The following is a 15,723-nucleotide window of genomic DNA, read 5'->3' as shown; positions in this document are numbered from 1 at the left end:
TGCGGTGGCCGGCAGCGGCCACTGCACTCCAGTCTGGGCGACAGAGTGAGACTCCAACTCAAAAAAATAAAATAAATAAAAAATAAATAAATAAATAAACAGACAGGCAGAAGTCCTCAAATGAACCTGCCACGGGAATGACCCTGCAGGGATGCCCTGGGCTTGGCCCTCTCTGGAGGGGTGGGGCCCCGCAAAGGAAGGCTTCCCAGAGTAGGCGGCATTTAGGCTGAGAACCCAGCGTGGGTGGGAGTTGGCCCTGGTGGTGCTGGCAGAGAGAGCGGAGTGCAAGGCCGTCTCAGACCAGGCCCCCACAAGGGCCCGAGTGTGAGTGGGTAGCCAGCCCTGGTTCCTTTTCCTCTCATCCCTGTACGCACTGTGGATTGGCTGGCTGAGACTGTGTTGCTGCTGACCTTCTGCCATAAGGATGCCCTGGGTGCTTTGGAAAGGTTTTTTCATGGGTGGAAGAGCATCCAGGCAGAGGAAATACAACGGGACTAGGGCTGAGGGAGAAGGAATTTAGGCAGCTTGGGGAGCTGTGTTGCCGCAGCATCGAGGACAAAAGGACGGAAGAGGAGGCGCGAGAGAGGATGGGGGAGGACGGAGAGGAGGGGGGAAGACAGGAAGAGAAGGAGGGAGGGCGAACAAGTGGCAGTTCGGGAGAAGGGCGGCCAAGGGAGGAAGGCAGGAAGGCGGCGTGTGTGTGTGTTTCGGATCCGCAGGCGCACACGATCTCCTCGTCCAGCGTTTCTACCCAGCCCTGGTTTACGATCTTTTTGCTGCACTTGACACAATCTCCACTGTGACCGTGAGGGTCCCCCCTGAGGGCGGCCACTCGAGCCTGTAGCCAGGCTCTGCTGTGGGGCCTGGCGTTTCTCTTGCGAGGAGCCTGCTGCGTGCATTCCTGGCTCCTCGCGTCTCCTTGGGGATAATTATAGGACGAAAGATACTAATAGCTTTTCAGCCCGTTATTCACAGAGCCCCTCTGAGTCTTCAAAACGCGCAACCTACTTCTAAACCCGGCAAACGCTGTCCGTCCCTGGATGCCCACCCCAGTCGCCGGGTATTACCCACTTAGCTTCCTTTCCTGGCTAAGTAGGTTTGTAATGATACCTTAAAGCTCTTTTCCATTTGCATGTTTAATTTCCAGCCAAAACACCGTTTTCCTTGTAGTGAAGAGCTCATTCTGTTTCCACTGGAGTGTGCGTCTGTTTAAGCTCCTTTAAGCAAGTGTCAGGAATCGCAGCATTCAGTGTTTTGTGTATTTCACCAGTTGTGTCTGTCCCACATGTGAAGTGGCCTCCAGTCTTTAAAGAATCTGTTTTGGGCCTGACGCCGTGTCTCATGCCTGTAATCCCAGCACTTTGGGAGACCAAAGTGGGAGAATCACTTGAGGCCAGGAGTTCGAGACCAGCCTGGGCAATATAGTAAGACCTCATCTCTACAAAAAAAAATTTTTTTTAATGAACCAAGTGTGGTAGTGCAGGTTCCTAGTCTCAGCAACTTGGGAGGCTAAGGCGGAAGGATCACCTGAGCCCAGGAAGTCTGGGCTGCAGTGAGCTGTGATTGAACCATTGCACTCCAGCCTGGGGGCAGAGTGAGACTCTGTCTCAGAAAAAAAGAAAAACCTGTTTTGTTATATGTTACCAGGCAAACTTTTTTTGGTTTGTACCACATTTATTGAATGCCAGGCACTGAAAAAAAAAATGAGTACAAAAAAAGGCTGGACATAGTGGCTCACGCCTGTAATCCTAGCACTTTGGGAGGCCAAGGCAGGAGGATTGATTGCTTGAACCAAGGAGTTTAAGATCAGCAAAAATTTAAAAAATTAGCCAGATGTGGTGGCATGTGCCTATACTCTCAGCTACTCAGGAGGCTGAAGCAGGAGGATCACCTGAGCCCAGGAGGCCATGGTCATGCCTCTGCACTCCAGCCTGAGCAACAGAGTGAGAGTCCGACTCAAAAAAAAGAAAAAGAGAACAAAAACACATTATAAAGTGAGCTCATTTATACTTTATGAACTCACTGCTGAAATATAAAACTTGAGTCATTTGCATTAAAAGTCGAGGCATGTTGGCCAAGAGATACCAAATTTTATCTAAATAGGAGGAATACATTCAAGAGATCTGTTGTACAACATGGTGACTGTAGTTTACATGTTACAATCTATTGTATACTAAAAATTGCTTGAAAAGGCTGGGCATGGTGGCTCACACCTGTCATCCCAGCACTCTGGGAGGCAGAGGTAAGAAGACTGCCTGAGTCCAAGGACTCAAAGCCAGCCTAGGTAACTTAGTGAGAGCTCTTCTCCATGATAAATCCAAAAATTAGCTGGGCATGGTGGTGTGTGCCTGTGGTTCCAGCTACTTGGGATGCTGGGACCCAGTAAATCAAGGCTGTGGTGATTGTGAGCATGCCACTGCACTCCAGCCTGGGCGACAGAGTGAGACTCAACTCAGAAAAAAGGAAAATTACTTGGAGAGTAAATTTTCAGTGTTCTCACCACAAAAAAAAAGATATGTGTGCTAATACATATATTAATTAACTCAACCAATCCACCATATATACATATATCAAAACATCATGTTGTATACTATAAATATGTGTAATTTGTATTTATCAATTAAAAATAAATAAATACGTAAATAATGTTTTTTTTTTTTAAAAAAGCATTAAACCAGGCATAATTGTTCATGCCTGTAATCCCAGCATTCGGGAGGCCAAGGTGAGAGGATTGCAGGAGAACAGGGGTTTGAGAACAGACTGGGAAGCATAGGCCTCATCTCTGTTTTCAAAAACAAGAATTTCTCAAAAGCAATAAATAAAAAGTAAAATGTAGAATATGTGCAAAAAAAGTTGAACCATTATGAACGAATGCTACTGTTATAACTCTGCTGCCTTAGGGAAAATCAGATTTCATTTAGATGATCTTTTCTTTTTGGAGACAGGGTCTAACTCTGTCACCCAGGCTAGAATTCAGTGGCGTGATCATAGCTCACTGTAGCCTCAAACTCCTGGGCTCAAATAATCCTCCCGCCTCAGCCTTCTGAGTAGCTGGAACTACAGGTGCCACCATGCTCTACTGATTTGTTTTCATTTTTGTAGAGATGAGATCTTACCATGTTGCCCAGGCCGGTCTCAAACTTCTAGGCTCAAGCGATCCTCCCACCTCAGCCTCCCAAAATATTGGGATTACAGGCGTGAACCATGGTATCTGGCCTAGAAGATTTTGTTATTAATTCCTTTTTAATTGACAGATGATAATTCTGTATGTTTATGGGGTACAGGGAAATGTTTTGATCAGTGGATACATTGTAGGAAGATTCAATCCTGCTAATTAACATCCATCACCTCACCAACTTTTTTATTTTTTATTATTTGGGGTCTCACTCTGTCGCCCAAGCTGGAGTGCAGTGGCACGCTCACAGCCACCGCAGCCTGGACCTGCTGGGCTCAGGCGATCCTTCCACCTCAGCCTTCCAAGTAGTGCCACCACACCTGGCTAATTTTTTTATTTATTCACCAAGTTGTCCAGGTTGGTCTTGAACTCCTGGACTCAGGCAATCCTCTTGCTTCAGTCTCCCAAAGTGCTGGAATTACAGACGTGGGCCACCATTACCAATACCAGTTTATTTTTGTATGTGGTGAAGACGTTAAAAATCTCTTCTTTCAGTGACTTTGAAATATATAGACATTATTATTAACTGTGGCCATCATGCAGTGGAATAGATTGCTAAAACTTATTCCTCCAATTTAACTGAAACTTTGTTTCAAGATTACCCTTTCCCCATCCCTTCCTTTCTCCTCCAACCTCTGGTATCCAGGTTTCTACTCTCAATTTCTATGAAATTACATTTTTTTCTGAGTCAGGGTCTTACTTTGTTACCCAGGCTGGACCTCCTGGGCTCAGGTGATCCTTCCACCTCAGCCTTCCTAGTAGCTGGAACTACAGGCACACACCACCATGTCCGGCTAATTTATTTTTGCTTTTGTAGAAATGAGGCCGTGCTATGTTGCCCAGGCTGGTCTCAAACTCCTGAGCTCAAGCAATCCTCCCCGCTCCACCTCCCAAACTGCTGGGATTACAGGCATGAACCACCATACCCAGCCTGAAATTACATGTTGAGAGTCCACATATAAGTGAGATCATGCCATATTCGTCTTTCTGTGTCTGGCTTATTTCACTTAACATAGTGTCCTCTGGGTCCATCTGTGTTGTCACAGATGACAGGCTTTCCTTCCTTTTTAATGCTGTATAGTACTCCATTGTGTGTACATCTGTTCTCTTCATCCATTTCTCCCTTGTTGGACACTTAGTTGGCTTCCGTATTTTAACTATTGTGAAAAATGCCGATGGAAACATAGACGTCTCCAAAAGACTTAGACACAAGACATGAAACTGTAAAGCTGCTAGCAGAAGACGGGGAATTCTCCAGGACAGCAGTCCGGGCAGCAAGTTCCTGGCTGAACTCCAAATGCACAGGCAACCAAAGCAAAATAGACCATTGCGCCGGCATCAAACTCGAAGCTTCTGCACAGCAAGGAAGCCATGAGCAGCGTGAGGAGACAGCACGCAGATCAGAAGGACACATTTGCAAACCCTACCTCTGATAAGGAGCTAATATCCAAAATGTGCAAGGCACGCAAACAGCCAAAAGAACAAATAGCCCAATCAAAACCGGCAAAGACTCCGAGCATAGATTTCTCAAAAAAGAAGAAATTTGAGGCCAGGCACAGTGGCTCACGCCTGGGTCCTGCCGCCTGGGTGGCTTATTACAATAGTGCTGGGATTCCAGGCGTGAGCCATGGCAGCCAGCCCATTTTTTTTAGAGCGTGTTTTTATGGTACCTTTTCTATATTTAGACACACAGGGACTTACCATCTTGGTGCAGTTGGCCACGTTGTTCAGTGCAGCGGCGAGCTGTGCAGATTTGTAGTCCAGACACAATAGTCTCCACCATCCTGCCCAGGTGTGTAACTGCCATGCTGTCTAGGTTTGTGTGGACACACTCTGTGATGTCCACACAATGATGAAATCACCTGATGATGCATTTCTCTGAACATACCCCTGTCGTGAAGCAATGTGTGGCTGTATTTCAATTTACAGAGAATTTTCAGGGCATATAAAGTGCCAGAAATCACCGGATTAATTCTTCATAACAACCTCCTCCTTCTCTCACCTAGATCGTAATAGACTAGAGGCCAGGCGTGGTGTCTCATGCTTGTCATCCCAGCACTTTTGGAGTCTGAGACAGGAGGATTGCTTGAGCCCTAGGGTTCGAGACCAGCCTGGGTCACATAGCAAGACCACGTCTTCACAGAAAAAAAAAATCAAAAACTTAGCAAGGCCTGGTGGCACATGCCTGTAGTCTCAGCTATGCGGGAGGCTGGAGAAGGAGGATCGCCTGAGGCCAGGGGACGGAGGCTATGGTGAGGGTGAGCCATAATCGTGCCACTGCACTCCAGCCTGGGTGACAGAGTGAGGGCCCAACTAAAAAAAAATTAAGCCGGGCTCGGTGGCTCAGCCTGTAATCCTGCGCCTTTGGGAGGCTGAGGTGAGTGGATTGCCTGAGCCTGCGGGTTCGAGACCCGCCTGGACAGGCGAGACCTCATCTCTACAATAAATCAAAAAATAATTAGCCGGGCGTGGTAGCACGCGCCGTAGTTCCAGTTACTTGGAAGGCTGAGGCGGAAGGATCGCCAGAGCCCAGCAGGTCGAGGCTATGGTGGCCGGGAGCGGCCACTGCACTCCAGTTTGGGCGGCAGTGAGACTCCAACTCAAAAAAAAAAATTAAGTTGGAAATGCAGTTAGTAGAAGTGACTATATCTGGCTAGCATAGGGCAGAGCACATAGTAGGTGTTCAGTCAATATTTACGGCCCACTCTCTTCCCAATGAAGATGTGTCTCCAGGCCAAGTGGCCAGGAGAGACAGCCTCGATGTCTGTCGCGTGAATTGAGTTTCAATTCCAGCTCTTGAGGTTGTGGTAAGAGGTGATATCCAGTCATCAGAACGTACCGGGCACCATGCTAAGTTTCAGTCACTCATTTACTACTGAATTGTATTAACTGAGTGGCCCTGTGAGATGGGACATGTGACTGTCCCCCGTTCACCGGTGCCAGAGCTCAGGTCCCTAGATGCAAAGTGATCCGACCTTCCAAGGTCGCCTGCTGACTGGTGATGAAACCAGGTTTTCAGTGCGGCCCCAGCAGAGGTGGGAGAGGGGGACTCCCGCCTGTGTGCCTGGCAGAGAGCCCCAGAGCGTATGAGCACACCCCCTCCCGACCCCCGAGGCTTCCCAGGGTCTCACGCCTGTTTGCCAGGCCCCTTGGAGCCCTGTGGGTCTGGGCACACGCTTGGTATCTGCAAGGTCTTGGGGCAGAAACACTTAGTTCCTGGTGAGGGGCCACCGCCACTGGGCCTGGCCGACTGCCTCCAGGTGGGAATGTGCGCTGGCCTCGCTGCCACAGCTTCCAGGAGTGCAGTGAGGTGGCCCAGAGAGTGTGCCCTGAACCTTCTGGTTCTTAGCTAGTTCCTGGACCCTCCTCCGTCTCCTCTGGCCTCTGTTTCCTTGGCTGTAAGATGGGGATAGCGCTGGTCCCTACTCCCTGGGTTTCGAGGAGGAGCAAGTAGCTCCTAGCGTGAGCTGTGCTCCCTGCAGTGTGTGGCATCTGCTCAGTGTTCCAGAAACATCAGCTGTTCTCTTCATTTAAGGATGCCGAAGCCGGGCTCCGTGGCTCAGCCTGTAATCCCGCGCTTTGGGAGGCTGAGGTGAGTGGATTGCCTGAGCCCGCGGGTTCGAGACCCTCCTGGGCAACTTGGCCAGATCTCATCTCTACAATAAATCAAAAAAATCAGCCGAGCGTGGTAGCGCGCGCCTGTAATTCCGGCTACTCGGAAGGCTGAGGCGGAAGGATCGCCGGAGCCCGGCAGGTCGAGGCTGCGGTGGCCGGGAGCGGCCACTGCGCTCCAGTCTGGGCGACAGAGTGAGACTCCGATGCAAAAAAAAGAGGATGCCGAGACCCAGATTTTCATGGGAGATCTCCCAGTTTTTGCAACATGGGCCAGTAATCCCAACTTTCACAAACCCAGTATGAACCTACATTGCCCCTGGCTGGTGTGTCAACTCAAAATTGCCGGTGAGAATTTTGCTAATAGGAGGTGGCTTCCTCTGAGGTGTGTGCCGTGTCCTATGTCTGGCAAGTGGGGTGGTTTGGATGGGTGAATGGAGGAGTGAATGAATGGTGAAATGGTGAACAGATGAATGAAGGAATGACGAGGGGATGGATGAATGGAAGAACAAGTGCATGGATAGGTGGACGGACAGACGGATGACGGACGGACGGACGGATGACGGACGGACGGACGGATGATGGACGGACGGACGGATGACGGACGGACGGACGGATGATGGACGGACGAATGAACGGATGCACTATTGAATGAGCAAATGCTGAAAGAATGAATAAATGAATGAGCAGATGGAGGAATGGATGGATGCACTGTTGAATGAATCAACCAGTGAAGAACAATAAAGAACTGCGTGCAATTGAAGGTTTCTAAGAAAAGGGTTTTTCTGGTTTTGTGAGTCTGCAGTGGCACAATCTCGGCTTGCTGCAGCCCTAACCTCATGGGCTCAGGTAATGCTTCCACCTCAGCCTCCTTTTTAGCTGGGACTACAGCACATGCCACCATGCCTAGCTAATTTTTTCACTTTTCTTAGAGACGAGGTCTCACGATTTTGCCCAAGCTGGTCTCACGCTCCTGGCCTCAAACAATCCTCCCATCTCAGCCTCCCAAGGTGCTAGGATGACAGGTGTGAGCCACCATGTCTGGTCTCATTTATTTTTCCATAACACTTCTCACCACCCGCCCCCCCCAATGACTTACGTATGTAGTACATTCACTTGTCTGTCTCCCCCACTAGAACGTCATTATCAGGAGGTCAGAGATCTGTTGCCTAATGTGTCTGGAGCCAGAGCCTTGCGTACAATAGGTACTCAATAAATGCTCAAGAGCAAATATAGGTGCAGGCAGAGGACGTGCCTGGCTCCTTCCTTGGCGATCACTTCTAAAGTGGAACATCCATAGAACATCAGAGTCTCCACCTTACCTCCTCCTGGAAGCCTTCTAAGCATGCTGTGTGCAGCACTGTTCCCTGCCCCTGTATCAGGGGTTCTGAACAGAGGTTCCTGCTTTGTCCTGCCCTGTGGTGTGACCTCCAGGGGCACCAAATGTGGCTGGGAGTGAGAGATCTGGAAAATTGGCTCCTGGGCTGGGCATGGTGGCCCACACCTTTAATCCCAGCACTTTGGGAGGCCAAGCAGGAAGCTTGCTTGAGGTCAGAAGTTTGAGATCGCCCTGGGCAATATAACAAGACCACTTCTCTACAAAAATAACTTAAAAATTAGCCAGGCATGGTGGCACGCACCTTTGGTCCCAGCTAGTAAGGAGGCTAGGGCAGGAGGTTCACCTGAGTGCAGGAGTTGGAGGCTGCAGTGAGCTCTGAGATTGTACCACTGCACTCCAGCCTGGGCGACAGAGCAAGACCTTGACTTAAAAAGAAAAGAAGGCTGGGCTCAGTGGCTCAGCCTGTAATCCCAGCACTTTGGGAGGCCGAGGCAAATGGACTGCCTGAGCCCGCGGGTTCAAGACCATCCCAGGCAACTTGGCAAGACCTCGTCTGTACAATAAATAAAAAATTAGCCAGACGTGGTAGCGTGCACCTGTAGTTCCAGCTACTTGGAAGAGTGAGACGGAAGGATCGCCGGAGCCCAGCAGGTCGAGGCTGGGGTGGCCATGAGCATGCCACTGCACTCCAGCCTGGGTGACCGAGTGAGATGCCAACTCAAAAATGAAAAGAAAAGAAAATTGGCAGCCGGGTATAGTGGCTCACGTCTGTAATCCCAGCACTTTGGGAGGTGGAGGCGAGAGGATTGCCTGAGCCCTGGGGTTCAGAAGAGCCTGGGCAACTTGGCGAGACCTCACCTCTACGATAAATCAAAAAAGAAAATTAGCCAGGTTTGGTGACATGGCCTGTGGTTCCAGCTACTTGGAAGACTGAGGTGGAAGGATGGCCTGAGTGCAACAGGCTGAGGCTGCGGTGGCTGTGAGTGTGCTACTACACTCCAGTCTGGGCGACAGACTCTGACTGGAAAAAAAAGAAAACTGGCTCCTGCCGTGGAGCGCCATCAACTGCCCCATTAACGTCCTGAGCTCTGACTGGTTACATCTAATTCTGTTAATTTCAGGGACATGGTCTTCTCTTCAGCTCCATCCCCGCACAGCTAAGCCCTTGGGTTGAGTTGGGTCCCCCGGGCCAGAGGACTTGCTGGAGTGGCTAATGGATCCCCTGGCTCAGATCCATGCCTGGGTCACACACCGGCTGGTTTCCTCCTCAGCCTCACAATCTCCATCTCTTCCCTGACAGGTTCTCCCTTTGCCCGAGCCAGCATTAAAAGTGCCAAGCTGGAGAACTCGACTTTTTTCCACAAAAAGGAGAGGAGGATGCGTTTCTACATCCGCCGCATGGTCAAAACTCAGGCCTTCTACTGGACTGTGCTCAGTCTGGTAGCCCTCAACACGCTGTGTGTTGCTATCGTTCATTACAACCAGCCCGAGTGGCTCTCCGACTTCCTTTGTGAGTACCACCCCAGCCCCACCCCTGCTGGCTCCCCGATCCCTTCCTCACACCCTTTTCCCACACCCGTTTCTCTGGTCGTACGTATCCTTGTTGGACCTGCCCTTTTGTTTGGCCATTTCTACAACCGTCACTGAGGCTAGAGCCACCGTGGCTACCACAGTGGAACTCAGACCTGAGAGGTGGAAGCTGGAATTCAGGTCACCAGATGCTCCCGGGGTCCCTTTCGGAAAGGACACAGAGATGCTTGTGAAGAGAGTATTGAGAGAGAAAAAGAGAAAAACAGAGAACACAAGACAGACAGAAACAGAAACCTACTTCTGATTTTTATGTGGGAATGTTAAAATGATGTATGGTGAAGAGATGGAAGCGCCTTCTATGGTATCCCCATTCTCTCTGCTTTTGACAACTCCCTGCTTCTCCCCTTCTTTTTTCAAACCTCCTGCTTTTTTCTTCCCTCTTTGGCTCTCATTCATTCCTAGAATATCCCTTCCCGTAAGTGTGAGAGCATTTTGTTTCCTTGATGGGTACCAGGACCCTCAAGTCTTTGCCCTTTGGGCCCATTTCCAGATTGCCTGTCCTCAAGCTATCCTCCCTCCTCCTTAGCATGAGATAGCAGCAACATTGAGGGCGAGGTGAGGGTGGGAAGCTTAAAAAATAAAGAGCTCTGAGAAATCAACAATAGTAACTGGACAGTGAGGAGGGCAAACGGAAGCCCTGGCTCTGGCTTGTGGGCCCCAAGTAAGGAAGGCTTCTGACTACCTTTCTCCCACGTGTATTGGTGTGTCTGACTTGTTCACTGCTCTTCTGACCTAGTTCAGAATTGAGCTAGGACAGACGCAAGAGACAGTCTCGTCTTTGACCTAGAAAGGCACAAGCTCCTAGTCCAGGTTGTCATCATCTCATAACCCTCATTGTTCCCAGTCACATTGCCTGACCCTGCCCCCCAGCCCCCAGAATACCCCTCAGGGATCAGTTCTCCTTCCGAGAGCACTGACCCAGTTCCAACCTTAGTAATTGCATTTGATCCCTCTGGAGTCTCTTACAAATGAGGACTCTTCTTGTTTTAACTTCTCTGACAGTCTATTTTTAATCCCCTACATTATCCCCACTACTCACAGTCTGTCCTGGTTCAGGAACAGGGGATTGTGACCTCTGTAAATGTCCTTTAATCATTCCCATTTTCTAGTTGAGAAAACTGAGGCACAGAGAGAGTAAGTAACTTACCCAGGGTCACACAGCCAGTCAGTGATAAAGCCAGACAGTTGGACTCCAGAGTCTAAGCTGTATCAGATGACAGATCCCTATCCTGGGCTGCAGGTGACCTGAATTCTCAAAGACTGCCCTGGCCCTAACTACCATGTGACCTTGGCCAAGTCATTATCATTGTCCACTGATCAAAGACACCTCCGACTAGAAGGCCATCTTTTATGTACCACTAAGAAATACAACTGCCATCTAAACTAGGACATGATGATTTTAAAGATACACTTAAATGTCAGAGATGTCAGCATGTAAACAGTCTGCCAGGTGTGGGTGTCTCTCTGGGTCTCAGACCCCTCAACTGTACTTGGTGGAAACTGGATTTGACACCCCTGAAAGTTCTTCCACCATGGATAAGGAATTCTCTCAGTCTGGGGCATCATGAGCGATCGTGTTTCCATGGTAACCGGGAACAAGACCTCAGAAACCCTTCAGTCCTCCCACAGTGGCTTCTGGTGGGTCTTGGAATGCACCAGATGTCACCAACGGATTTCCTTTGCTGATATTTGGGTCCTGGAGACTCCATAGCTGCCCTCAGACGCCAGATGCTCCTTAGAGTCCTACAAATAAGGAGAGGTTTCCGTGGGGAATGAATGTGAAGGACTTTGATCGTCAGTCCAAAGCACCTTCTCAAACACATGATCCCCCAAACACCCTGGGCCATCACCTCAGTTTGCATGTGCCGCTGCAACACAATCCCTGAGACTGGCTCATTCGGTGAGAACAGAAATGTATCTTCTCACTCTTCTGGAGCCTGGGAAGACCAAGAACAAGATACTGGCAGATTTGGTTGTCTGGTGGGGGCTGTTCTCTATTTCCAAGATGCACCTTGGATGTTGTGTCCTCACATGACAGAAGGTGGAAGGGCAAGAGAGACAAGCTGCCTGCATCAAGCCCTTTTATAGGGCGGCTAATCCCATGACCTCACGCCCTCCTGAAAGCCCTGTCTCTGCCGTGTTGGTGATTAGGTTTCAACAAGAATTTTGGAGGGGATACAAACCTTCAAACCATAGCAGCCTTCAAGCCTAGTTAGCCAGGTGGCTATAACTGTGAAATTCTTGGAAGTTAGCTTGGGTTCTCTGTGTTTCCTTCCTATCTGCTCTCTTCCCCGTAGAAACCCTCCCTACCCCTCCTTCCTATCCTTTATCAAGAAACCCAACTGGGCATGATGACTCACGCCTATAATCCCAGCACTTGGGGAGGCTGAGACAGAATGATTGCTTGGGCCCAGGAGTTCGAGACTAGCCTGGGCAATATAGTAAGACCTCATCTCTACAAAAACAAAAATTAAAAATAAACTGGGCATGGTGGTACACACCTGTAGTCCCAGCTACTTGGAAGGCTGAGGTGGAAGGATCGCCTGAGCCCAGGAGATCAAGGCTGCTGTGAGTCGTGCATGTCATGATCATGCCACTACATTCCAGCCTGGGCAACAGAGTGAGACCCTGACTCAAAAAAATACCTGATGTTAGCCGGGCTCAGTGGCTCAGCCTGTAATCCCACGCTTTGAGAGGCTGATGTGAGTGGATTGCCTGAGCCCATGGGTTCGAGCTCCTCATGGGCAGCTTGGCAAGACCTCATCTCTACAATAAATCAAAAATTAGCCAGGCGTGGTAGTGTGCGCTGTAATTCCAGCTACTTGGAAGGCTGAGGTGGAAGGATCACCAGAGCCCAGCAAGTCGAGGCTGCGGTGGCCGAGAGCATGCCACTGCACTCCAGTCTGGGCGACAGAGTGAGACTCCAACTCGAAAAAAAAAAGACCTTATGTCAATCATTTCTTTTGTTGGAACAAACCAATATCCACATTTTGCCCCTCCCAGAGGCACTTTCACTTTTATGCTTTCTCATCAAAGAACAAAAGGTTTTGTCTTCCTCAAGACTCTTAGACCACCAGCAAGACAGGATCTCTAAGGGACATCAGATTAGTTTTCCAACTTGGGAGAAAAGCCATGCCTTACATGGGCTGCCCATAGTACACCAGCCAAGTTCCTGACACCAGGCTTGCAAACAGACATCACCATGCTTTCCACTTCTTTCTTTCCTTTGGAGCTCAGGCATGTCAAAGCTGATGAAGCTTAAGTCTTAGATCGTGACACACTGGCATTAGGGGGCCATGCTTGGCCCCTGGTTATTTTGGCCATTAACCAGCTAGTTAGTTAGTTTACTTTTTTTTTTTTTTTTTTTTTGAGTTGGAGTCTTACTCCATCTCACAGGCTGGAGTGCAGTGATACACTCACAGCCACCCCAGCCGTCTACTTGCTGGACTCTGACGATCCTTCCGCCTCAGTCTTCCAAGTAGAAGGAACTACAGGCACGAGCTACCATGCCCAGATAGTTTTTTATTTATTGTAGAGATGAGGTCTCACCAAGTTGTCCAGGCTGGTCTCGAACCTGCGGGCTCAGGCAATCCACCCACCTCGGCTTCCCAAAGTTCTGGGATAACAGGCTGAGGCGTCAAGCCCACCCTAGTTTACTTTTAAAATGTAATAAGCATCCGGGAACTGACCAGTCCACACAACAGCTAAGTCCTTGGCGATAACCTGCATCCAACCCTTCTCACCAAAGCAGGGTGAAAACCACAAGATGGAGACCCGCTAAGCTTTTTCTCACTGCTTTTAAGATTGGCCTGAGATGGGTGCAGGGTGGCTCAGGCCTGTCATCTCAGCACTTTGGGAGGCAGTTTTTTTTGAGTTGGAGTCTCACTCTGTTGCCCAGACTGGAGTGCAGTGGCCACTCCCGGCCACCGCAGCCTCAACCTGCTGGGCTCTGGCGATCCTTCCGCAAAAATTCTTTTTTAAAGGTTGATCTGCGATTGGTTGGTTGGTTGGAGGGTGGGGAACAATTGTTTCTCTTCCCTTTTAACAGAAGGGAAACTGAAGCCCATGGAAAAGAAGGCTTGCATAATTTTTTTCTGAGGCGACCAAGACCATCCTCTCTCTCCCTGCCTGCCAGGGCAGGCCAGGCACATGACAGGGTTATTATTAAAGGAGAGTCAGAAGCCAGACATGGTGGTACATGCCTGTAGTCCCAGCTACTTGGGAGGTTGAGGCGGAAGAATCACTTGAGGCTAGGAGTTCATTTGAGACCAGCCAGAGAAGCATAGCAAGACCTCATCTGAAACCAACAAAGAGTTTTTCTGAAAACAATGAAAGGGTCAGGCACAGGGTCTCAAGCCTGTAATCCCAGCACTTTGGGAGGCGAGGCAAGAGGCTTACCTGAGTTCAGGTGTTTGAGACCCGCCTGGGCAACTTGGTGAGACCTCAGTCTCGACAATAAATTTAAAAAGTAGCCGGACGTGGTAACGTGCTTGTAGTTCCAGCTACTTGGAAGGCTGAGGTGGAAGGATCACCTGAGCCCAGCAGATCGATGCTGGGGTGGCTGTGAACATGCCACTGCACTTCAACCTGGGCAACAGAGAGACTCAGACTCAAAAACAAAAAACAAAAAATAGTAATAATAAAGATGGCTCCCTCAGGTCCCCTCCCACTGTGGGAGCTTCTCTGTCCTCATAATGAATCCTGCTTTCAAAAAAAACTTTAAAAAAACCAGACAATGAAAGGGAAGTCAGAGCCACCTGAAACTCCTCTCCTCAGCAAGCCTAACCTCCTCTTTTTCTCCTCCTTCTCCCCTCTAGACTATGCAGAATTCATTTTCTTAGGACTCTTTATGTCCGAAATGTTTATAAAAATGTACGGGCTTGGGACGCGGCCTTACTTCCACTCTTCCTTCAACTGCTTTGACTGTGGGGTAAGTGCTCTGCCTTCTAGGGAGCTCATTTCTCCAGCGCTTGCCTAGAATGGCTGATACTTGCCGGCCTCAGAGGGGGAGAGGTAAGATCACCCCGGGATATGAGAGACTCGGATGAATGCAGTAAGAACAAGGGAACCGTCTCAAACGCTGGCAAGGACATGGAGCGCTCCAAATGCTCAACCTCTGCCAGGGGAAGGGAACTTGACAGACTCTCTTTGGAAAGCAGGGGTGGGTAGCCCAGCAAGTTCACCCTTAGAGACTCACCCGAGAGAAACTCACACAGGTGCTGGACACAAAGTTAAGGGTTTCAGCAAACAGGCGGAGAATGCCTGGGCCAGGACAGGCCAAATTGTTTGCCGCGATCCTTAGAAAACCTTAATAACTTATAGTCACTTTGGATCCAGTACTGATTTCTGCCATCATAGGAAATTCCATGTTGTTGGAGGAGAAGACAAACAAAACACGTACAAGCAAATAAAGATTCCCTACATAGATGGCCCAAGTGTTTAAAAATAATACTGCCGGGCTCAGTGGCTCAGCCTGTAATCCCAGCTCTTTGGGAGGCCGAGGTGAGTGGATTGCCTGAGCCCGCGGGTTCGAGACCTGCCTGGACGACAGGCGAGACCTCATCTTTATAATAAATCAAAAATAAGCTGGGCGTGGTAGCGCGCACCTGTAGTTCCAGCTACTTGGAAGGCTGAGGTGGAAGGATCACCGGAGCCCAGCAGGTCGAGGCTGCAGTGGCCAGGAGCAGCTATTGCACTCCAGTCTGGGTGACAGAGTGAGACTCTAACTCAAAAAATAAAAAAAACTAAAAATAAAAATAATACTAATTTCTTCCATTAAAAAAAAAGGCCAGGGGACTCCCTTGGGCCCTCTCCCACTGTGGGAACTTTTCTGTCCTCTTAATAAATCCTGCTTTCAAAAAAAAAAACAAAAACGGGCACCACAGCTCACACCTGTAATCCCAGCACTTTGGGAGGTGGAGGCGAGAGGATTGCCTGAGCTGAGGGGTTTGAGACCAGCCTGGGCAACTTGGCAGGACCTTGTCTTACAATAATTTTTTTTTTTTTT

The 15,723-nt window shown here is 49.3% G+C and overlaps 1 protein-coding gene across 1 annotated transcript in view; it reads left to right on the top strand.

The window, feature by feature from the left end:
- The window catches only part of CACNA1A (calcium voltage-gated channel subunit alpha1 A), a gene marked incomplete at both ends in the record, with an annotated part of 213,447 nt that overhangs the window by 106,260 nt on the left and 91,464 nt on the right, over nt 1–15,723 (top strand). Inside the window, 2 exons of the mRNA XM_021708598.1 lie at nt 9,427–9,636; nt 14,534–14,646. Of these exons, the coding sequence (XP_021564273.1) occupies nt 9,427–9,636; nt 14,534–14,646 (323 nt within the window). The remainder of the gene's footprint in view (nt 1–9,426; nt 9,637–14,533; nt 14,647–15,723) is intronic.

Source organism: Carlito syrichta, unplaced genomic scaffold (genome assembly GCF_000164805.1).
Source record: "Carlito syrichta isolate Samal-C Ts95f unplaced genomic scaffold, Tarsius_syrichta-2.0.1 Scaffold143017, whole genome shotgun sequence".
Taxonomy (NCBI): Eukaryota; Metazoa; Chordata; class Mammalia; order Primates; family Tarsiidae; genus Carlito; species Carlito syrichta.
This window is presented reverse-complemented; position numbering and strand designations above follow the sequence as displayed.